This window comes from Urocitellus parryii, chromosome 3 (genome assembly GCF_045843805.1).
Source record: "Urocitellus parryii isolate mUroPar1 chromosome 3, mUroPar1.hap1, whole genome shotgun sequence".
Classification (NCBI taxonomy): Eukaryota; Metazoa; Chordata; class Mammalia; order Rodentia; family Sciuridae; genus Urocitellus; species Urocitellus parryii.
The window spans coordinates 16,353,421-16,378,501 of NC_135533.1; the positions used below are offsets into that span (position 1 = coordinate 16,353,421).

Sequence of the window (25,081 nt, forward strand, 5' to 3'; positions counted from 1 at the left end):
GGAATGAGGGTCTTAGGATTAGAAAGTTAGGTCAGGGAATATTTTTATGGCCAGCTCCTAACCAAGAAGGTGGGAAAAATTGAAGCAATATTTTTAGGCTTTATGGCTTGCTTTGGGTGGGGGGGAGGTTTCTATGACCTTCCTTGGCAAAGAGGAATTCTGGTTTCTGTGACTCACAGTGGAAGAAAATGGAGGGAAGAACTGCAAAAGTCCAGGAGAAAGTCAGAGAGAAACAGAAACCTTGCTTCTGCGGCCTTTCCAGTGTCCTTCAGTTCAAAGCTGTCAGCATGCCAAAATGCCATACCTTGGGACATCATTTTCTAAGCCCAAACACTATTGTAGAATTTTCCCAACTTCCTTTTAAAACAATTACATCCAAGCAAATCCTCTAGGGCTAATTACACTGTGTTCTTTCACCACTCCCCAGTTGTCTTCAGTGAAAGTGTAGCCTTTATTACAGCCACTTTCATTATTTAGGACCTGCTCGCCTTACTGTATGACTTCAGCATGCCACTCACCTTCTTTATCCTCCAAATCTAGTGACAGCAACAGAGAAGTTGAGGAAATGCCTGGCATTCAGAATTCACAGTTCTTCCTCTTCCTTATCTGAAATCCACACCAGCTACCTATTATATCCCAAAATTGTGGAATTCACCACTGTATCTGGTGTTCCACCTCCAAATCTCCCTATCTACACTGAAACTCCCATTGGACTTCTGCTCCTCTTCCTCCTCCTTCCCTTTCCTCTACTCAGCAGATATGTGTAGAAATCACTGCATTAGTTTGAGTACTAACAAAGTCCACATTATGGAGAGATTCTCTGCAATCAGAGGTGTTCGCAAACATGGGGTACCACAAGTAAAGGATAGAGAGGGAGGGGAAATCACATCCAAATACATAATTATGGAACTCAAGCCAAAGTCCAGAAAGAAAATGAAAAGACAGGAGACTAGAATGGCAATCAGAGTGTGCTCTATCAAGAAAATAAACCAGAAAAAAGTTTCAATAGTGAAGCAGTCGTTAAATTTTTAAGGGGAGACTGAACATAAACATGAATTTGGAGACTATGAAGTAACTGATAACTTCAAGAAAGGAGTTTTAACAGAGTGTTTAGGAAAATAACCAGAATAATAGTGAGACTTGTATAGTTGAAGTGAACTTCTAAGGGCCATGACCAGTTATAGTGTTAAGTGTCTGTGAACTCTCTTGTGCCCTTGATACCCTGCTCTGTGACACGTAGATGATCTGGTTCTCCTTCTACTTTTCTCATCTGGTCTTTTCTAGCATCTTCTCATCAAATGCTATGATTAATGGTAATTTCAAAAGGCTAAATATTTTTTTTCTATGTGTTAAATGCTAACTTCAGTTTTCACATCCTTCCACATAACTGAAAAATGTGCTAATTGTTTACACTTGGGTCTCTCCCATCACTTGCAATAGATAGACCTAAAATAGAAATAGTTTATTTACCCTTAGAATTGGTGAAGAGTTCCCCAGAAATGATTTCTTTCAGAAGTTGCTTCTGCTATCCAATTACTTGGAATCCAAACTTTGCTTATTTTATACTTTATGTAAACCCAGGTTTCATTTCTCTTTGTTAAAAGAAGGTGCTTTGTGAAAACCAAATGTGGTTTATGAAATGTTTATCATGGCATGGGACTGATATCTTTTGCTTTATTTGTTTAGAATATGAAACTTTTAGTTTGTTGGAGGCAGAATTTATATAAAGAAGAGGCAGCCTGATGGATTCATGAAGAAAATCTGCTGGCTTTAGGCAAGTGGAGTATAATTCTCAAGAGTGTCAGTTATATACTTGACATAAGATATTCAGCCCTTAGTTAGTGAGCCTATCTGTCACTGCCAATGCTGTCAGAATTCTGCCAGTGTGATGACAAGACTCAGGGAAGAATCTGAGATGGAGTATTTTTGACTGATTATGATGAGGATATATTAACCCTTAATCACATTAGTGTAACTATACAAAACATTTTTTAATATGTAGAGATTTTTGCATTATTTTGGAACAAAGACCACATTTAACAATTGTGACTTCTTGTTAAAAGTCTGGATTAAATTGATTTTAGGCATCTGCTCTTCTTGCTTATTTTTTGCTCATTTGGCTTCCGTAGATTAGCAGACATCATAGATGGCAAGGTGCTCCTGTACCCTGGTTTTCCCCAGCCACAGCATGGAAGGCATTATGATTTTCTTTTAATTGACAGAAATAAGCAGACCATTCTAAGTCCCTTCCCTCTCTCAATCTCAGCCTACCTAGGTCTTCTCTTTTCTCATGAGCAATCGCGAGATATATTCTCAGTATGTATTTGTTGTGAGTGAATCAATGAATGTCCCCAAACTACATTCCGTTTCAAAACACAGTGTATATCTTGACCTTTTCTTGATTTCTTTTGGGTGAATATAAAACACATTTCTATAAGTGGTAACTTTGTAAACTATTAATTGCATAAATTAGAATATCAGAAGGAAGAATGGTAGTTTCTTCCTCCATGCAGTGGGGATTGGTTCCAGGAATCTCATGTGTTCCCAACTCCACAGGCAACTCAAGTCCCTTGTATAAAATGGCATGATATTTACATGGAACGTCCCATGTACTTAACATCATCCCTATACTACTTTTACCACTGAGTATGATCTAAACACTGTGTAAATAGTTGTTATTGTATTATTTCGGGAATAATGACAAGAAAATGCACACATGTTCAGCACAGACCCAGTTGTATTTTCAGAAGATTTTAATTCACGGTTTGTTGAATCCTCAGATACAGAGCCCACAGATATCCAGGGCTGGCTGTGGAAGGGTCCAAGGCTGTGCCCTGATTTTCTTTCAGAGTGAGGAATGTTGCCCTTGTTCTCCTTTGGTTTCTCAGTATGAGTGCCCTTTACTTTTCTACTGCATACACCACCAGGCAGTGCAACGTGCATCTGTTCTTTTGGAAAAAAAAATTGCCAGTTCACTGTCATCTGCATCCCTCAGCCACGTCTAATGTTAGTATACTGAAGAAGGAAAATATTGCTCAAAATATTGCTAAAGCTGAAAACGGACAGGTGGTGGCAGCATTGGCCAGCTGCTGCGTGCGGCAGGACTGCTCAGGGCCGAGGCGGAGGACCTGGTGTTCTCAATCTGTCAGCCTTGCTTTTCTTAACGAAGTAAGGAACGAATTCTGCAAGCTGGAAAATGATTTGGCCCAGTCAAGATAACTTTCTTCAGTTCTGGTGGAAAATATGCCGGGTGCTATGTGTTGCGATGAATTAAATAATTTAATTGGAAGGGTGCTGGGTGAGCTGGTGGAGGTAATTTGGGATGGTAAAGCCCTGGCCAAAGGAGCAGCTGCCCACGAGCCTGCAGTCGGCAGTCTGGAATTCCAACAGGAGCAGTTTGCTGATTACATGAAGGCAGAGCTTCAATAACAGCCTTGGGGCCTGAGATTTTTTTTTTTTTTTAAGTTTTGCTCTTATAAGGACAAAGACACAGATTATTACAGGAGAGCCTGTATCTCTCCTGCTCTTGTACGTGTATTCCTGACCATTCTCTTCTTTATAGTCCCTGTACTGCAGGGCAGCTGGGTTTGGATTGTTCTTCATAGGCTCCTAAAGAAAAGCTGCTGATGTCAGACAAAGGTGGGGCTGATTTGAAAACTTAGGGCTTGGTTTTTCTTTAAGTGGAGCCAAGGGAAGTGGGTATTTTACTTCTAGTAAATGATCTTTATTGATGAAGAAGAAAAAATATAGGCGAGTCATGGTAGCTAATGTTCATTGACCGTTTCCTCTTTGTGAGGCACATGCTAAGCCATGTCGACACATTTCCTTTATTTTTTAAAAAATTTTTTAGTTGTAATTGGACACAATACCTTTTATTTACTTTTATGTGGGGCTGAGGATTGAACCTGGCACCTCCCATGTGCTAGGTGAGCGCTCTACCACTGAGCCACAACCCCAGCACTGACACATATCTTAATAGGTAAAATAACACCAAGATACAGGTACTGTTATTATTCTTGTTTCACAGAGGAGGGAAAAACAGATTAAGTGACTCCCCAGCCAGTTTGTGGTGGAGCTGGGCCTCAGCCCCAGTGGGGCTGTGGTTCCTGTGTCCTGTGCCCCGCTGCACTGCCTGATGCTACCTCCTGAGGGTGCTTTTTTACTGAGCAGTAATCTGTAGCTGTTGAAAAAGAAAACCTCTTCAGGGCTGAGCCAAGGAAAGAGAGACCCACCTCTGCCAGAGCATATCAGCCTAACTTTAGTTGTTCATGAAAAAAAATCTGGGTCATAAAAGGCAGGCGGCATTTGATAATGGGGAAATACAAGATTGTCTGCTTGTATTCAGGGAAATCCTGAATATTCGATCACTTGGCTACTGTAAAACGGAGATAGAAAATATTTTTCCACTTTTTAAAGCAAAACACCTCTACACTCAAATCAACTCTACCTTTTCCTTTGCTGTGTAGGCTGAACGTAGGAAGAGAGGAGAGGGTGAGAGATCCACAGGTGCCCACAGAACCCTTGTGGCAGTATCACCAGAATTCTTGACAATTCCCACTGAGAAAGCAAAAAGGAGCAGAGCCTAGGGGAAGGTCTGAATAAGGGCAAAGCCTTTTGCCAATCAGAGGCCTCTAGAAGATAACAGCATCAAGTCAAGGGAAACTTTTCAAAGTCGTTTGTACTTTTTGCATTTCCTCCACAGTAAATTAATCCTCTTACATTTTAGAAGTAGCATTCCTCCTGTGGTTTAGAGTTTTTCTTTGTAGGCTCATCTTCAGAGAGAGTTGTTTGATTTTACTTTTCTATCTCTGTATCACTTCACTATCCCTTTCAGGCAGTTTCCAGTTGTTTCCAGAACTTTCAAACCAGAGCTGAGTTTCCTATGGATGGCTAAGGCTCCCACCCTGGGATGATGGTGGGGGTACATCAGTGAGCTTGTGAGAAGCTGGGCCAAGCATCAATCAGAGACAGGCCCTTTCTGCTGCTTCCAGACACAACAGGTCTCCCTGGGACAGGGGTCATTCATGTTCTTTGTTCCACATCTCTTCTTCTGTGCCAAGAGGGAGCCTAGAGCCATTACAGCCTCCTGCTGTATTACTTTTATTCCCCATTGTAAGGAGACAGACTCTGCTCCTTCCAGGACCAGGAGCCAGGTTGCTCCAAGCCTTCACCTCAGCTTTGCCACTTTGTGTTTTGTGGGTTTCTGCTCCAAGAAGACATGTCCCCAACCGCCCTGTCCCCTTTCCTTGTCTTACCTTTACTCTGTCACTGCTGTGTCTAGAATGAAATGGGATGTCGAAAGCAAAAACTCACAGCAATATCCTTGTCAGGAAGAGAGATTTCAACAAAACATAAGCAGACAAAATTCTAATTTAAATCTGCTTAAAGTAGGCTCACTCTGAGCACAAGTCAAAAAGGGGAGGTTGAATGATCATCTCTCAGAGAAGTTTTGAAGAGAAGACTTCCTTTTTCTATCTCTGTATCACTTTTTCAACATCTAATGGGATGTTGCATTAGATTTCTGCTAAATTCCATTGCATATCTGCAAGTCTGGTTCTACTTGAGCTGTTTGTATCTGTAATCAGTGATCCCTGATGGTTGGGCTTTCTGAGCATTTTTGTTCTTTTTCATGACCTTTAAACTCTCTTCTAGTAGTTTAATAGAGGTGTTTGGCTTTTCCTGTGCTTGTCTCTACTTTCAACAATACAGAAAGAGTGTCTAGCTTGGTCATCAGAACCAATTTAGCATCTGGTGTTTTGTTTTCTTTTCTTTCTTTGGCCAGCTTTGGTGGTACTATATGTAAAAACAAAACAATGCTAAAGAAGCCCTGGGGTCAAAATCTAAATGAATTGCCTAGGAGTTAATGACCAGTTTGGAGGAATGAATGAACTTTCTGACATTCTGCAGATAGACATTTTTACCTGGATCTTTAGTGTGAATCATTGAGTGAATGTAGAGGTATGCCTTTTCAGAGGGTGAACACAGTCTTAGACTTTATTGGTTGACAGGCGAAGCTTACATCCTGGGAAGGAATCATATGAAGGAGGAGAAAGGATTTTAGACGGAAGTCAAGAGAAGTAATACACTCCTCTGACTCGGCCATTTTCTTTAGTCAGAAAATCACATGATCTCTCTTCACCTTGAACAATAAATTTGTGTGATAACTGAATTTAATTCATCAGTTTCTAAGGTTTCTCTAGCCTCAAAGAGGCCAAAATCACAGGCCGTTGCCTCTGGGACACTCAGGCCACATCCTGAACTGGGCTTGGTTCTTTTCTTGAAGATTCCCTACCTCGTTGTGAAGAGGGTGGCCATTGGTGTTGGTCATATCTAATTTTAAATGCCACCTGTATTGCATAAACAGTGTGATATTAAGGAGGTCCACTTCCTTATCCATTAAATGGGAATGAAAGTTACATCTATAGAGTATTTTAAAATTTAATAAGACAACTCATTGCAGGATTCTGCTCAGGCATAGTGCTTAGGAAACCATTAAGCATGCTATCTTGTTATTGAGAACAGACATTCTACCTTTTATCTTAGACTAACTCAGTTATCTCTTCCTTTCAACTGTGTTTTACTGGAATGGGTTCATTAACTGTGCTATGAATGCTTAAAGAAAACATGACTCCCATACAAATATGGAATGAATACCTGTCAAATTTAGTTGGCTCTATAATGAGGGACCCAGTAAAATGGTAAAGCTGACTGAGAGAAGTAGAGGAGAAGAAGAAATATGTAGTTCAGACCACAGTACTTTCCTAAACTTGAGACAAATTGGTTAATGTCATGGAGAACTATAACCACAACCTTTAATCTTCTCTTCTTGACATTTGCAGTTCTACCATGTTAACCTACAGTTATAAAATTCTTTATGTAGGCCTGTGAAACACTATTCTTGTATGACATTGTAAAGATACGCAAAAAGGTTCTTTTTTGCTTTTTCCAGGTTTGGGGTAATTTTTCTAAATGGTTATAATAAGACCACAACCTAAGTATTATTTATCGTAGAAAAAGATTAAACGGGGTATATTATTCTAGTATATAAGTATCTCTTTTCTACCTAAACTTATAATAGATACTAGGTCCACCCATAATTATCTTTTCATAATGTTTCATTAAAGAGGCTACGTGGATATTTAGGAAAAAAACAATTTCCAATGCTGAGGAGGGTAACCATCATTTAACAAGTACTTTTACAGGCCTTGGATCATATAAAGGGCATTATACACATTTTAGTTTAATCTCCAAACAATCCTGTGAGGTAGGTATTATTATTCCACTCCAAAATAGGTAAATGGGTCTCAGTGAAGTTAAATAATTTAATCAAGGTTATATAGTCAGATTTCCCTGTGCCCTGTTACAGTAACTCTCCTAAATTTTAGAGTACATATCTAGCTAAATACACAGATGATGGGTCTAGTTTTGCTTATGTGATAAAGCATGGTCCTTTTCCTATGAAGAGATTTACCTTTTTGAAACTGCCTGAGATAAGTGGCCTTTCGGTCCCTTACATATTGGATTAAAACATGTGTTTACAAGAGAAATAAAACCTCAGCAATCATTTGGTTTAGTTCTGTACAGCCTCCCCTCAAACAGTCTTCTTTGTAACTTATTTATCTTTCTTTTCTGTCTTCTGGTCCCCAATGTGTCTGTAGGTGGGCTGGATCCTTTCCATCCTGGATGAGCTGCAGCTGAGCCCCCAGCCTCCTGTAGGGGTCCTTCCTCTGGGGACTGGCAATGACCTGGCTCGAACTCTCAACTGGGGCGGGGTAAGCATCGCTCTCAGAGGCTGCCCCTACCACAGGAGCAGACAGCATCCCTGGATCACCCACATGCTTGGGAAGAGGGAGGCGCGATGCTGTCGGTGCCCAAGAGATGAGTTAGAAATGGGAGTCAAAGTACCCGTGAACCCTGATTTTATTTGGTAGCTTCTTCACTTTAAACTTACCATCAGCTAGAGGGAAGGGAAAGTTCAGAATGAGGAAAATGTGTGGTCAATACACAGGTGTGGGGTATTAAGAGGTGCCCACTAGGACATAGTGGCGGGGGGTTGGTCTCCAGTCCTTACAAATTTGAATTAATCCTGCTCTCAGCCCTGGTTAGAATAACAAATAAGGTTTAGATCTACAGTCCTACTTTGGGGCAGTAAAATCCTTACCTTATGGCTTTTTTGAGCATGGGTTTTTTTTTTTTTTTTTTTTCTGATTGGTGTTATCATGGCTTTGGCTATACAGGTATCCGACTCTCCTTCCCACTATGGAGCATCTTAAGGCAAGTGTGGGGGGAAGTAGTTCTCCTGTCACTAACTGGCCATCCTATGGTTATTATTGATTGAGTAGTACTAAGATATTAAGAAGGCACAAGATACTAACGTATACCGCCATACATACCCACCTTTTACCTACTCACATAAGTCTCCATCTCATATAAAAATGATCTTCAGCAGACATTAATCTGGCCTTTGGGTACATTAACCTTTTACAGAATTTCATTTTGCTTTGTGGTTTATAGTCAGCAATATGTAAGTAAATATATTCATATGCAGCAACTGAGGAATTATCAGTGCTCATTTCTCACATCCCAATTAATGATTCACATGTTAATAATCACACTGTCCACAATGCATCCAGGAGGAATGAGTAGCTCCCTAAGAGGTGCCTCAGTCTGATTTGTCCCAGGTCACAGAAGGATGGTGGACTGAGGCACCACCAGGAAGGGGGTGACTGAGATGGAATGATAGTAGGAGAAACTGATTGATTGGAATCCTGCCTTGATTCTTCCTTTTCTACACACATTTGTTCTGTGTACCCCCAATTGCTCTAGTAAGTGAAATGAAAGTCCTATTATTCACTCCAATAAAAACAGCCCTCCAGCATGACATCCTCAATGCCCACCACTGGCTCTTGGTGCTGGGAAAAAAATTATTTTTCAGCTTAAATCAGTGAGAGTGAGTGTTTTAAGTCCCTTGCCTATAGGTGTTGCCTGGTGTTTTAATACCTGGAGAAAAGCAGCTTGCTCTCCCAGCCTCGCTAACATCAAAATAAGCAGAGCCATAGCAGAAGGACCCTTCTTTGCATGCTGTAGGATCAGAGGCGTTGCTTCACTCCCCACAGCAACAGGTGTCTTCTTTGATTCTGTCCTCAGGGTTACACAGATGAGCCGGTCTCTAAGATCCTATGCCAGGTGGAGGACGGGACCATTGTACAGCTAGATCGCTGGAACCTCCATGTGGAAAGGAACCCAGACTTGCCTCCAGAAGAGCTTGAAGATGGCGTATGTAAGGTTAGAGAGTCCTTCCTTCAGCAGAAAGGAGCCCCAGAGCATCTTCCTCAGTCACAGGAAACACATTTCTGGCTGTAGAGTCCTGGGCTGATTCCTTCCTATAACAGGACAGCATTTGAGTTCCTGTCTCCCGGGGCTGTGAGAGTAATAGCACCACCCCCACGGAACCTGCCCCGTGGACCCTCTTTAAAGACTCAGATTTCGTGCTTGCTTCCAGAGCTTAGGAAGCTGTCTTTAACTTTCACACTAGCAAGGCATGTATCCCCTATTTTAATCATCCAAGTTAATTGTAAACAACTTATGAGAAGATGGAATATGTACGCGTTCCAAAGCATCAAGCATATGGTCTTTCAGTGGAAAGAAAACCTCCTGAGATGTCTGGCCTGATATCAAATATTCCTTATGTGTAGGAGGTTTGAACTAAGCCAAATTCTTCACCTGGTTGGGAGTTGAAGATGCCTAAATAAATGCTTTGCCTCAGTGTTTTCTTCTAGTTACTGAGCTTTCATTTCAAGCCAAACCAAGGGCCTATAGTTATAGATAGTGCTGTTGTGCATCTTCCCTGGAACATATGGTTCTGAGTTCTGGCCTCAATTTCTGTTAAATTTTGAGGTTTACTGAGAAGATGCTTTCTCTGTGTTACTTTCCACTTGTCTTCTGTGATAGCGTTTTCAGACTTTTGTATGCACAAGAATCTCCAGGTGCATGTTAGAGGCAAAATTTCAGAGCTCACACACCAGGCATCCTGATGAACCAAATGTAGGGAGAAGGCCCAGGCATCTACACTTGAAACAGCATCCCTGCTGTGTTGTACCCTGCCATTGATGAGGCCAAGATTTCATGGGTCTTTCAGCCTTAAAGTAGACTGAACACCACATCATTTAGGCCAAGTCCATTCATTCAGTAGCACCATGATCCTGACCAATTGTGATATGTGCTTTCAAGTTTCTTATTTGGTTAAAATATGTTTCACCTTGTCTTCCTAGTTTTTTCACCTAAAATTATGATTCTGTATTTAATAAAGTTTCTAGTAAATACCATGACTGCTCCATTGAATCAAATGTCCCTTACATATAGGAGGTTTTAGCTAAGCTGAGTTCATTATGTATAATTGAGTTTATAATGTAATGATGCAGTTTAAACAACAAGGATGTAATCCTTTTTTGGAGGAACGGGTTACCAGAGATTGAACTCAGGGGCACTTAACCACTGAGACAGAAAATATAATACTTTTAACAGATGTATTTATTTGAACTTATAGAAATTGGATAGAAAATAGCTAAAACAGAAAGAAGAGTTACCACATGAAAAACTTAAGGCCCTTCTACCAAAGTTGGAATGGTTTGGCCTATAACTGAAGTCCACATTTAATTCTCTTCCCAACAGCTTAAGAAATGGAAAGACTTCTCCATGTAGCCAGGGAACATCAGTCCAGATAATTAAAGGGCTTTGGAAATTGAGTTTTGAGGAGATGTGAAGGAAAATAGGGGCACATTTTCTTGGAAAATATGAATAGCTTAAAAACAAGTTAAATTGGGACATTATTTAGGAGGATTGTGACCAGATGTTTTCCTTAACTATCAGTGGATGCTAAGACATGGGTTAGAATTGTAGCCAAAAGGACATAAATGGCAGAGGAGGAGAACATGTGTGTGGTTTTGGCAGGATTGCCAGACTGTCCTCACTTAGAACTGATATTTTAAGTACAGGAACTGGACATTCTCAAATACGAAGCCAGGAGAGACAGACATGATTTTGGCCTTGTTCTATGTGCGTAATTTCTCTCTTGGCTCTCCAGTTAGTGAAAACCATTTCTAGGGGTTCAGTTAGCCTCTGGGTCATTATAGGCTCAGATTCAGAGGCTTGCATGTGGGGTCCTTCCTTACTTCCATTAGAGACCCAGGCAATCTAAGGTCTTTCTTTCTGCATTGGTATCTCTCTTGCTCTATCTCTCTTATTTTGTTTTCCCAGTAGTAAGACATAAAAATCTTACAGATTGTGATTGTGAGGCCTGTGAAGTCGTGTAATAAGCTTACTTTTGAAACCGTGAGGGTTAAAACGCTTCTGGTGACAGAGAGGTGCACTTCAGCTTGGGACACAACCCTGATAATTAACTGTGAATTTGACCTCTCTTTATTTACTTTAATGTTTATCTTTCAGTTTCCCATGTTGCATTTTTCTACTTGTTCTAACACTTAACCAAATCTTTAACATGATATAGATTTTACAATTTTTAACATGGGGTTTTAGACTGTTCAGGAGCAGCCAGGGCCCCAAAGGCTGTGGGCAGGATAGTTAAGTTAACGTGTGTTTCTGTGTGGGTGTTTGTAGAGTTCAGTCATATCAAAGATGCAGGCTTGATAAACTAAATGGGAATCCAAATTTTGCTGGTGTATGTACATATGTATATACATATCATATGCATGTATCATATATCATATATATGTATCATACAGACACACTTGGGTGTTTATCTTCCTTTTAGATCAACAATACCTGAATGATTTTCAGTGCCTTATTTTTTTTTATGAGTTTTGTCATAAACTTTATTTTTAAAGATAGGGTATAAACAAATTATATATTGTTCATTTTAAGTTACAATATTCATATGCTGAATATGAACTCTTGAAAAAAGTGTATCCACTGATTAGGTCGGATAGACATTATCCTTACAATTGAATTGACTTTCTAAGTTTGCTTAGTGAACTGATCTTTATAGCTATTGCAGATGTGTACCCTGAGATTAACAAGTTTCAGTTATTGCAACATGTGTGAGAGTGATTCTTATTTAATAATTGATATCTGTAGCTCTTATTCCTTATACTATTTATAATTCTTGAGTTAGTTACTAGATTTGGATTTTCATGAAATAATTAATTCAAGAACCCTACTCTTTCTACATTAATACCCTCTGCTTTGGGTTGTGGCTGATTTCTCCCAGGCACTGGCCCCAGAACTAAGTAACTGGCATTAGATTTTATTTTCTCTTTCTAACCAGCTACGTACAGTTTACCTCTGTCTTTGTTTATCATTGCAGCTTCCTCTGAATGTTTTCAATAATTACTTCAGCCTTGGATTTGATGCTCATGTCACACTGGAGTTCCATGAATCCAGAGGTGAGGACAACGTCCCATTTCCATCTCCCAGGGAGGAAGTTCCCAGCAGGTGTTTTGCATGTTCCCTTTTGTTTACATATCACTTAAGTGTTTGCAATGTGCTTCAGTATTGTTCCATTTTAACCTTCATAATGACCTTGGGAGCTAGTCCCAATGGGAAGTGGCTGTAAGTGGGGCCCTAAGACCTAATTGATTGGGGTCTCAGAGATACTAAAGTACTGGACTAAATGTACATTCCAGCTCTCAGGACTGTTAACCTTAACTTTGAATGGAAATTTTGAACTGAGTGAACTACTAAGATAAAGAGAGATGATTCCACTCAAGCCATGAGGGTACTCACAGCCTCACAAACCACCAGTGATTGAAGCTCCATAGGTCATTACCAGAGCCATTGAAAGACAACAGCAAAACAAAGAAGCAGCAGGCATGTAGATAACAGGGGCTACAGATAATTTGGACACCAAAAGTGTAATGATGATTGAATTAGGGAGAAAGGTAGGTGATTCCCAGTGGATGAGACAGGTGTGAATGAGGCAGCGGGGCAACTTCAAGTACTAAAAGAGATGGGGAACAAACAAAACAAGTTTTGAAAGAGAAGAAAGATGAAATAATGAAATGTGATGAAAATATTTCATTCAAATTTTCTTAAGCTATTCAGGACTGAGAAAGTTTAGAATTTCTGTATATGCTTGTAGGCTCAAACAATCTCTTTTTTATTTTCTTGGTCTCTGTCAATCTCTTTCCCTCACTCTCTTCCTATAAATATAACTAAACTTTATATCTATCGATGACTTATGTTGGTATCTGGTTTCTTGCAAATATATTTATATATCCCCAAAATAATGCCAGGAGGTAGGTAGAACTGTACTTTATTCAGAAACTTGGGAGGTGGAAGTCATAAATGAGGAATTACTTTACTTCTTTTCCTCAAGGTTCTGCAGAGCTCAAGTAGTTTTAAACCATAGAATTTGAAATAAAGAGTCCTAAAAGCTAGAATTGAAAACTTCACATTCTGGCAACAAGGTAAAAAAAAAATTCTGATAATGCTCCTAGGACTAAAATGTCCAGGGTGGAGCTATTCAGACTGTTAGAATACAAATTGCAGCCAAAGAACAGATCTAGAAAGTCCCTCCAAGAGTTCAGGCATTTTGGTAGACCTTGGCCTTTCTGGTTTCATGAGGCTTTGAGGGGAGAGTCTCTTTAGGAGTCATATTCTATGCCAGAAAAGAACGATACTCAAGCCAGAGTTTGGTCTTCTCTGATTAACTGGAAAATCATGCAGAAAGGATGTTTGATAAAAGAATCTTAAATATCCCAAATCAGAAGCACCTTTGCCCTCCCACATCCTGCTACTGACAAGTCTTGGAGATGTGGTAGTAAGAGGCATCTACAAAAGGCCACATTACCACCTATTGTTCTTCCTATGTTTGTGGAGACTTCATTTGGGAAGTAAATGGGACATTTAACTTTTAATTTCTTGGCCCATTTTTTCCTTTCACATTCTTTATGAGTCTGCTCCTAGCCTTCTTAATAAGATTCCCAAGTTCCTTAACAACACATATAAAAAAACAGAGTTTTTATTAATACATGAATTTCCCAAAATAGGCCTCCTGGCATGAAAAGAAATCTAAATGAGTAAGTAGCCCACTATGAGCCCATTTAAGTGAGTCTAATACTTAGTCTAATTATCCTGAAAGATATCCTAATGATACACTTTTTTGTAGTTTGATGGAATTTCTATGCATAAAGTAAGAGGAGATCCGGGAATGACACAAGGTGGAAAAATCAGATTTATAAAAGAATTCTTTGGGGAAAAGTAATTTTTTTCTTCTTACTTTAAGCCTTGGGACTCTTTAATTTTAAAGTAGAATATGCAGTTGGTTTTTTTTTTTTTTTGTGTGTGTGTGTGTGTGTGTGAACATAGTTTAAATGAGTGATATTAAAAAACAATCAACTAAGGATTCCAAGCATTAATCTTTGAATATTTTAATGCAAAGGCTTAGTGTAAGTGTTTTATGTGATATGAAATAGAATTGCTAGCATTTTTCCTAAATGCAAACCAGAGCCTTTGGAGGAAAACCAGCTACAAAGAGCTAATAAAGGAGAATTTTGTTGATTGAGAATAATAGATAAAATATTCATGAAGATGAGATTGAGATGGTGAAAATAAATGTCCATAATACAATAGAACTAAATTTTGTTGATACTCCAAGTATCAGAAATCTCAGTATTTATTAATATATATTTTTACATTAAATTTAAAAAATGTTTGCATGAAAAGTATAATTACTAAAGCTAGTTTTTAAACTGATTTCTGTTCATTTGGATTTGCCCCATATTTTTATCTGGTCAGTCAAGAAAATCTTAAGCTAAGCTATAGGAAAAAATGAAACATAAGTAAGGCCACTTTTCAACAGGGGTGAGGATGATTCATTCTTGTTGGTAGGGTGTGAGTGGCTGTTCTCAGACAAAGTCTATTCAGAGACGAGACTTCAGACTGTTCTCAGACATAGTCATTCACAATATTAAGGTTTAATGACAAAACTTGTATAATTTACTATAATATACCTGCAGGGTGACTCAAGTCTCAAGAGAGCTGTTCTGGAAAAAAATGATTCTGGATAAAATAACCTATTAGGTATTAGTCAAGAAATACAGTATTTTAAACTGGGAACTATGCCAATCTGTCTACATGCAGTAGTTTATAAATATAAATCTCATGAAGGCAGAATTTTTAAAAATGTAATTGCAGAAAGAATTTTTGGCATAAATAAGAGAATAGCTCATCAAATGGACAGTTCTTAGCATAACTTACTATATTGTATTTCTTTTAGAAAGGACAATTAAAGTGACATTTATTTTGAAACAGTTTATTGGTGTCATTACAATGCAAATGCTTTTAGAATTACTAGTAGAAAATCCAGCAGGGAGTATGCACAGTCTTAACATTTTGTTTGACTTTGTTTATAAAGGCAGCAAATATTTGACAACTTGGGTTTTTAATATTTGATAACAAAGAAAGCATGCTTCATTTGGTTGGAAACAGAGATGCTTATTCTCAAAGTGACCAAAGCACCCATGGTTGAATTTGTGCTACTCAAGTATCAAAAAGTGCATAATATGGAAGAGAGTTTGGAGATGTAACAGGATTGATCATTTAATTGTCACTTGGAGTATTGCCCAGTACTTTCATCATTATTGTATTATCACAATGCTTGAGGGAGTATATTGAAAATATTCCAATCTATTAATGTTTAACCTTGTTAACAATGATTATGGTTATCAGTGACAAAGTTAAGTCTCACTTTGTCAACCATGTGAATGAGATTGTTATTTTTTGGGCCTGGATATTAAATACATCAAACTTCTAGCCTGAGATTGGATGCTTGCATTTTATTGCCTCATTGACATTATCATTCAGAGGAGTTGAACCTTATGCTACAAGGTCAAGGAAATGCAATTATGTCTCTGGAGGAGGCAGTATTTAAATTTGATTTAGGATTTACTATTTTCACTGAATATACAGAGGCTTGCAGATCAGCACCTTTCAAAGGATTGTCAATGTTTTATGACTCATTTCATAGGAAACAGACATATTTTTCTAAAAAGGTGTTCCTTGCAGTGGTTTGCTAAATTCCATCACTGTTGTCACTCCGAGGGACACGCTGCATGTCTTTTGTCCAAGCACTGAAGCTAAAGTGCAGTGTGCCCTGGAGAAATTCACTGCCTGCGGTCTCTGTCTGAAACTTTCTTTTCCATCTTGAACTTCTGTGTGTTACCCACTTGTCATTCATGATTCAAGTATACCTCCCTCTGGAACACTTTCCTGATCACTCTACCACTTCATCTCACAAAAATATCATCCATAGTAAAAAATTATGTTCTATTTTTCATTTTTTGACCTGTCACCTCTACTCTGAATTCCATGAGGGTAAAAGACCACATCTTTATTTTCATATTCCCGGTTCACAGCCCTGTGGCTATCTCCGTTAGTATTTGTTGCAGTAACAGAATGTTTGATTGCAGGACAGCTCCCACAGATAAAAGATAAATAGTAGAAGAAGGTACATATAGTGAAGGCAATGTTAGTTATAGAGGTCATAAATAATACGGGAGTTCAGCAGGACTATTGACAGAGGAAGAATATGGGGTAAATTTTCAGAAAGCATAGATGGAAATATGGCTGGGAGATAAAAGAAGAGTATGATATAGACAAGAAATGAAGTTGATGAGAGCATTTCAGACAGGAGAAAAAAGTACAGAGAGACAATAAACTTGTCATAGGGATGGGTTCGATGAGCAATTAATACACAATAACATTTTTAAGGTATTAGAAAAATGATGATAATGTCCATAAAAATATTTTTCCTTAAGGGGAGATGATGTTGGAAAAAAATGAAAGATTTTTTAGTGCATACAATTTGAATCTAGGATGGTGATGTTACCATAGGCATAGGTTATGGAGTCATTGAACTGAAGTCTTAAAGTAAGTGTCCAATGGAGAGAATATGGAAGTTGTGTGGGGCATATGAAGTTCAAATTGCCTGTTGATTTTTACAAATACAGTTTTGCCCTTGCAAATAAATACCTAATGAATATGTCTCAGGAAAACTGGATTTGATATGCATTTCAGTAAAGATGTTGGAAATAGAGTAAAGGAAAAGTATGGTAAAGATATGCACACTCAATTTATATGTGTGCTTGAACAAGTTTTTAAGATCTGTAGGTTAAAAGACCCCAGTCTGAATTATGAGTTAGGCAGACTTCCTTGTCAATGTACGAGCTGGCATAAATGAATGTGCATGTAGGTAACATGAGTAATAATCTAATTCTGAAAACTTGGAAATGTATTTTACCATGTGGAGTCTCTGTTCTCGGTATCTGTGTTTACAGTTGTCTTTTCACCTCACCTTTAGGTTTGAGCTGCTTTTCTCTTTGAGTATCTCATCAAAGGCAATTTGGGCTAAGATTAGTTGAAGCAAGTGTGCATGCAGCATTTTTAACCAGTGTTTTAGTCAGCTGTTCCCCACTGTGATGAAGAGATCTAACCAGAACAATTGTAGAGAAGGAAAAGTTTGAGGGCTCAGGATTTCAGAGGTCTCCATCCATGGACAGCAGGCTCCATTTCTCTGGGCTTAAGGTGAGGCAGAACATCATGGTGGAAGAGTGTGGCAAAAGGAAGCAGCAGCTCACATGCTGATCAGAAAGCAGATATATATATATATATATATATATATATATATATATAGAGAGAGAGAGAGAGAGAGAGAGAGAGAGAGATCTTCGCTTACCAGATACAAATATAATTCCAAAGCCACTTCCCCAATGCCCCACCTCCTCCAGCCACACCCCACCCGCCTTCAGTCACTACTCAATTAATCCCATCAGGTGAGCAATTCACTGATTAGGTTAAGACTCTCATAACCCAATCATTTTTTTTCTCCGAACCTTCTTGCATTATTTTCATGTGAGCTTTTGGAGGATACCACATCCAAACCATAACAACTAGTCCTTATACATTTTAAAGCAGTGAATTATATCAGAAAACAGAAGTCTTATAAATTTTATATTTATTTTAAAAAGTCTAAGATTACAAGGGTGCATTTATGTCACTATAAATACATAATACATATTTTGTTTTATATTGTATACATTCAGAAATATAAATAATCCTACACGATCACTTTTTGACTACTCATTCTATATTTCAATGTGATTTGGATTTTTTTATCCAAAAATGAAGAACATAGGATTGCTTGTCTTTTGTTTCACATACTGGGTTTTATAATATGTATGTAGAACTGAATTTACATGAGCAGTGCCAAAGAGTGGCATCTTGACATGCCTCTGCAGGGGTATGGTTTCATGATTTCATTCCTAAATTTTGGTCACTGGGCTTTGCATGTTCACAAGTTTGGAATATCAGAATGTTGACTTTAAAATTATAATAATTGTGTGTTACTTAAGGAAACACTAAGTATCTGAGACGGTAAACCAATATGTGTTTCATGAGCCCTTCCATGAGCTTGGATTATTTGGACTCTTGGGTAACTTGATGCTGGGTGGAGATCTGTGGCAACAGATGGATAACCCCCTGAATTCTTTACCTATATTCTTTCCTGGGAAATAACTATAGGGGGACAAAGGGATGGGGCTATTGTCTGTAAGCTCTACAGAGAAAAGAAGTATATAGGAAATTGTGCTGTGAGCTAAGCAACCTTAGAGGTGCTTTGCAACAGTAATCATCTTTGAAAATGTCTATATATTTAAGGTGGTTAGGAATTTAGAAATGATCTATGTGTGGAAGGCAACTGCGATGTGACTATTTATACACCAGTCACCGTTTGTCTTTGTAAGAGGAAAGCACTACAGGAACAAGGTGACTCATGTATTTTGGACTTCCTCCTTTCTTGAAGACACAGGTGTCAGGAAGGCCATCATACCGGCTCAAATAGAACAGTCTCTGGGCGTCATTTGCAAGGGCCATTAAAGGAGAAAGGGGAGAAAAGCTTATGAAGAGTAAACGAATAAACTCTGTAAAGTGAGCTAATATGCTTTTGTCAGGCCCTCCAAAGACGTAGAGGGTGATAACAGGACTGAAATAAATATTTGGAAGAACTGAAAGCTATATCTGCAAGGCCAATCACAGACAAAAGCAGGGTTTTAGGATCCCCATTCTGATGGCTCCTGTCATGCTATTGTGTTGGATATAAGCCTGCTGTTAATACGTTGAGTCAATTGAATGGATTATACCCACAGCTCCATCATCATTACAAATGGATTATATCCGGAGCTAAATCATTTAGATGATTTAGATAATAAGATTTGGGAAATTTGAGCTAATGAGATTTAGATGAGATTTTCGGATTTTGAGTTGATGCTATAATGAGATGAGGTCTTTAGAGATCTCGGAGGGAGTGAATATATTTTTCATATGAGAGGGATGTGGATTATGTGGCAGACAGTGGACAATGACTGTAGCATTTTGGCTTCCACAACCAGTTGTCATCTGGCTCTGTCAGCTGTGTTACCTTACATGGCAAAAGGACTCTGTGATGTGATGCAAGTTAATGTATCAGGTGACTTTAAGATAGGATGAGAATTCTGGATTATCTGCATGGACACAACTAAAAACATGAGCTCTTAAAAGCAGAAGAGGAGAGCAAGTGGGGAAGTCTTAATGATTCAGAGTGTGAAGACTTGATGTTCCATTGCTGACTTTGATGATGGAAGGGATCAGGAACCAGGGAATTCAGGAAGCCTTTAGAAGTGGGAACTAATCCTGGACACCATCCAGCAATGAGAGAGAACTTCCATCCTGCAACCCCAAGGAGATGGATTCTGCCAACAACCTGAATAAGCTTAGAAGTGAATCTTTCCCATGGCCCTCAATAAGGGTTCCCAGTATGACACCTTGATTTGGGTCTTATGAGACCCTAAGCAGAGTACCCAGGAGAGCCTAGTCCAGAATTTTGACCTGAAGAACTCTTAAGGAAATTAATGGATGTTGTTTTAATGGATGTTGTTTTAAGTTGTCAAGTTTATAGTGATTTGTTGTGGCAGAAATAAAAAAATTAATAAAGCTACCATTGGTGTTCAGTCACACTATGAACAGAATAAAGATCTGGATGAATCCAGGGAGTGCTTGGGCCTCGCTGTCTGACACCACTTCTTGCAGAGGAGGAGAATGGGCAACCCAGGAATTGGAGCAGTGTATCAAGGATCCTCCCACTGTTGGAGTCTTGGGATATTATGAGAATTGCTAGCCTTTCTTGAGGGTGGCCTTTCATGTTTATCTCAAAGCAACTAGCAGACACAACTTCCTGAAGGACCGAGAGCTCTTAACACTTTCTCTCTCTTTCCCAATTCTTTATTCTTCCTTTTGTTTCTTGATGTAGTTGGAGTCCTCACTCTTGGTCCTCCCTGAAGGCATACCAGCTCCTGTGCATGCACACAATCAACCATCCTAGCTCTTTTTAAAAGCCAATGGGAAATGGCTGAATGTTGTTGTCTGCAGGCTGTTCCTGACTTTCGTATGACCTGGCTTCCACTGGAAGTGTTGAAGCTCTAGGTCTAAGCTAAAACATCTCCAGCTGCCCCTTGTTTGTGAATCTGTTTTTTGTTTGTTTGTTTGTTTTCTGTTTTGCTTGGAATAGCATAGATGTGGACATAGGAAAAGAATCCAGCTGTCAAGGCCATCAGGGTGTGTGTCACAGCATAATATGCAAATTCCTTGTCCTGGGACTAAGAGGATTCCCTTGAACCTTTTCTAACCTCACACCCAAAGCATAAGTGCAAATCTCCTACCTGTTTACCTTATGTCTCTAACACCTCTCTGAATCTGAGGTGTCTTGATGGATCTCTATTTTTAAATTCTTATTTCATGTTATTTAGTGACTTCACTAAATACATCTGAGGTGACTGTTTTCCTCAAATGTGTGCATGAAATCACCAAAAACTCAGCTTATTTCTTAATTTTGTAATCATTTTGGGAGATCTTAAAGATAGAAATAGTCTGTCTTTTGAGAGGAAGAAGAAACTATTCTTTAAAAAGAAATATTTTTTCAGCTTCTGGAAAAACCTCATTGCAATATAAAGATTTTCAAACCATAAATTATAAAATTAATAAATGTTAGTAGTTGACAGATGATTCACTTAATAGCTATGGGCATCAATGCCCTGAAAAAGTTCTGTGCCAGCATTGTGGCTGCTGTTTTCCCTTGCCTGTAGCTTGCTTAATAGCTGGGCCTGAGTTGTTGTTGTTGTTGTTGTTTTTTCTTTTTTAATTAGTATCTATGTACTCATGATAAATTGCACAGTAAAAAGGTTCTCATTTTACCTCTGGTTTCATAAAGCGAGACAGTTAATGTAAAGGTACATGCAAATGGTACCAGGTAAATCTGATTCAAAAATAGATAAAAAGTGACATGTTGTTCAATAGCCACATTTACCTGCACTAGACGTAAAATGTGAAAATGGTTTATTCTCAGGCCAAGCATGGGAAATCAGGATGCAGATCAATTAATGCCATTTTCATCTTCTTTTTGTTTAATGTATAAATGAGCCTTCATTTCATTTTGTCTCTAGGGTTAGAGAACTTAGAACAGAGTATAGAAAAGCTTTGATATACAGAAACTGTATATCAATGAAGACAGCTCTCCAGGACCAATCTACGAAAGTTTGTAACTCTCGACTTGTTTCCATGTCATGTGCTACCATGATGATGCAATAATCATGAAAATAATCTAAGAATCATTTGTCTAGGATTATTTCTTGAGGTCCTGGGCGTGTTGTTTGGTCTTGGAGAGTGAACTCTGTTACTCTTCAGGGTGATGGCTGGGGATTGGCACTCACAAACACGGTTAGCTTCACCTGTCATCCTGCTACCTAGCGAGAAATGACTGGGAGAAAGACTAGACTAAGAAGGAAATGATGGTGTCTGGAATAAAATAGTAGAAGGCCGAATGTGGACAGTAGTTTCTTTTAGAATGTCTTAAAACTTTATTGGAGAAAAACATTTGAGAAAATTATAGTTAATTTGGGGATTTTATAATCCCTTGAATTCACATGAAAATTCTGACACACATTTTTGTTTCATCTTTTGGGGTCTTCAAACTTTATAGCATACAGAGGCAAAATCCAAATTAAAATCATTTTTAGTTAGGGCCTTTGCTGTAATAAGCCAAGTCCATTCAGTAGACCATCTGTGTGTGTGTGTGTGTGTGTGTGTGTGTGTGTGTGTATGTGTATTCTCCATCAAAACAAATAATTTTCCAAGGCTTGTGACAAGCAAGAACAGATGGTAGTGCAGAAATTTTATAAAAGCAAACTCTCCATTAATTTTTATCTAAATTCTCCATATTTGATTACATTTGGAAGTTGTGTATATAGTTTATGGAAGCAATGTCCTGTAGAAGTCAATGAAAATAATCACCTCTTTACCTCCTATCATCTTTCCCTATCATCTCTGCCCCAAATTCCTGCCAACCTGCTATTTGGAAGAGTCCAGAGTGTCGCAAGCTTTAATATTCATGAGACTCACCACCATTCCTAGTCTCTGCATGCAGACATTCTAATTTAGTAGGTTTAGGTAGGAACTAATGATTTGCATTTATAACAAGCTGCCAATTTGCTCTGATGTTGCCAGTTTGGAGCTAAACTTTTGTAGCACTGGGCCACTATATTTCCCTGAAGCCTAGGGAAAGATGATTAAAAAAACAAAAACAAAAACAAACAAACAAACAAACCCAAAACTGCTCAAGGATCTTTTGGCCCTATAGATTATAGGTAGGTCTGGGGGGAAAACTGCTAATCTCTAATGAGGTGCCTATAACAAAACTACCTCTCCTCTTTCACAGAGGCAAATCCAGAGAAATTCAATAGTCGTTTTCGAAATAAAATGTTTTATGCAGGGGTAAGTACATATTTCATTTTATAATCATTATATATTATTTAATATTAATTCAATGACACTAACTATATTCAAAATTATAACAAATCTCAGACATTTTTATCTGTCTCTATATAATTACTATTTAATGTCTTCATTTAAGAATGAAAGTAATGGTGTGTTTTTTTAAGTTTGTTGTCAGAAAGGGAGTTGATATTTATCATCTCTGAATTTTAAAGATGCAAGGCTTCATGCTGTATAAGAGTAGATGATATTCAGGGAGGCATATTGAAAACATCAAAACCAATGTAAAGAGTGGGGAAATCAGGCAGGTAGTTGGAAAACTGTATTGACAGACTGAAAAATGTATAAAGAGTCTCAGATAAGAATGTCATTTTCACATGTACACATTGATGTTTGGATGAGAAACTGACAAATTGACAGAACATGGGAAGAATTTCATGGAAGCAGATATGAAATTAAAGGAAAACCCTTCTTTTCCTCCTCAGGAAAAAGTCATCCAAAATATTAATTAAGAAAGTACAGTTTATTCCACTGCATAGAGGGAGTCAAAATAAAAGAGGTAAAGCAGGGCATTCTCAGTGGCAATGCTAAAGATTATTTTAGCATCTAACAGACCAGTAGGACAGTCAGGGAGGACAGCCAAAGTCATCTTCACACTGACCCTTTGAATTATCCAGTTTTTCACCCTCTGTCTGTAGTCTTAAATTTTACTAGAGATTATAGTTTGAAAACAAAAAGAAATATTTCAACTTGATAATCATTTTCCTGCTTTACTGTGGATTCAGCAAAAGGAGAACTTGTTATATATTTTTGTATAATTTGGAATCATTGGGAACTGTCTATAAGATGAAAGTGGGATATGAAAAAACCATGTAACTAAGTTTTTTGTTTTTCCCCTTATGATGTATAGGCAGCTTTTTCTGATTTCCTACAGAGAAGTTCTAGAGATCTATCCAAACATGTTAAAGTTGTCGTAAGTATTGAATATGTCAGTTCATTTTTTTTTTTGCCTGTGAATATGAATGTCACAAGAAACAACTCCTAAATAACAGTGTCTGCGTGGATTAATCTCTGGGACTATGTGTGATTTAGAGATCACTTAGTGTGGTTCACTCAAGCAGTATTTATGAATACTTATCATGTCTTGGGCACTGGCTTAGTTGCTGGAATGAAGATGAATATAAAAACTAGTTTCATTCCTGAAGAAATTCACAGTCCAGTTATGGAGAAAGCCATTTAAATCATTGGAGCATAATGTAATAAAGTTATTCAACATACGTACAAGATGGTGGTATCACAAGGGGAAAAATAGTAACCTTGAATATTATGACATCAGGAAGACCTTCATCAAAGAAATGATGTTATCTGGCTCATGAAGTGCAAACAAAAGCTCACCAAACAAATGTCCTTATTCCAGGACTGTTTGAGAGGACTCCATTTTAGAACAGGGCCTTGCCTGAATTTATTATTTTGTGCTAATTTACCCATTAGGCTGGTCAGGTTCCTCACCGCTGAATGGAATTTTCAAATTTTATTTCTTTTTCTCTGCCCCAGGTTTAAGATATCTACTACTTGGAGAAAAAGGAGAGATAAATTTACCTTTCTCTAGGTGCTGCATTTTAAAACAGCTTAAAATTAGTTAAGAAAGAGAAAATGTTTCTTATAGGAACCAAGTTAAGTAAATGGATGGATGGATCTTTGTTGTGTGTAGTTGCATACATAAATGAAGAAAAGATAGAAGGAGAAAAATATAGAAATGGGGAAGGATGTGTAGTGACACAGTAAGGCTTGGATTTATCATGGCATAGGTGAGGAATATGTGATCAGAGAAACTGGAAAAATATATGCATAAAACTAGAGAAAAACATGATATTAAGCTAATAAGGATATAGAGGAATACAGAGGAGCATGAGAAGATACAAATGAAAATCTGTTATCATCCGTAAAGCACATATGAGACACGAATCTCCTAAATCAGTTAAATGGGAAACAAAGCCCATTACTCTGGTATTAACAAACCTTGGCATCACTTGCATGTGTTTTGGCTCTCATATGAGAAGTGTCTGTCAGTGATGGAAAATCTTGATAATTCAAATATTTCTTTCTTAAAACTAGATGGAAGAAATACCCAAGTCCATTGTACTATGAAGATCTTTATTTTGATAAAACTATGGTCAATAAAGTTAAGTACCAGCAGCATTATACCAAACTGCCCATTTCTTCTTCTGCCTGCCACCCAGCCAAAAATGACCATCACTACCCTTCC

At 38.1% G+C, this 25,081-nt stretch overlaps 1 protein-coding gene across 2 annotated transcripts in view; it reads left to right on the plus strand.

Moving 5' to 3' along the window:
- Dgki (diacylglycerol kinase iota) overlaps positions 1-25,081 on the plus strand; it is a 414,620-nt gene that overhangs the window by 234,388 nt on the left and 155,151 nt on the right. For both annotated transcript variants that reach the window (XM_026398565.1, XM_026398566.1), the window contains exons 13-17: positions 7,659-7,772; positions 9,148-9,285; positions 12,323-12,401; positions 22,760-22,815; positions 23,726-23,788. In XM_026398565.1, the coding sequence (XP_026254350.1) occupies positions 7,659-7,772; positions 9,148-9,285; positions 12,323-12,401; positions 22,760-22,815; positions 23,726-23,788 (450 nt within the window). The remainder of the gene's footprint in view (positions 1-7,658; positions 7,773-9,147; positions 9,286-12,322; positions 12,402-22,759; positions 22,816-23,725; positions 23,789-25,081) is intronic.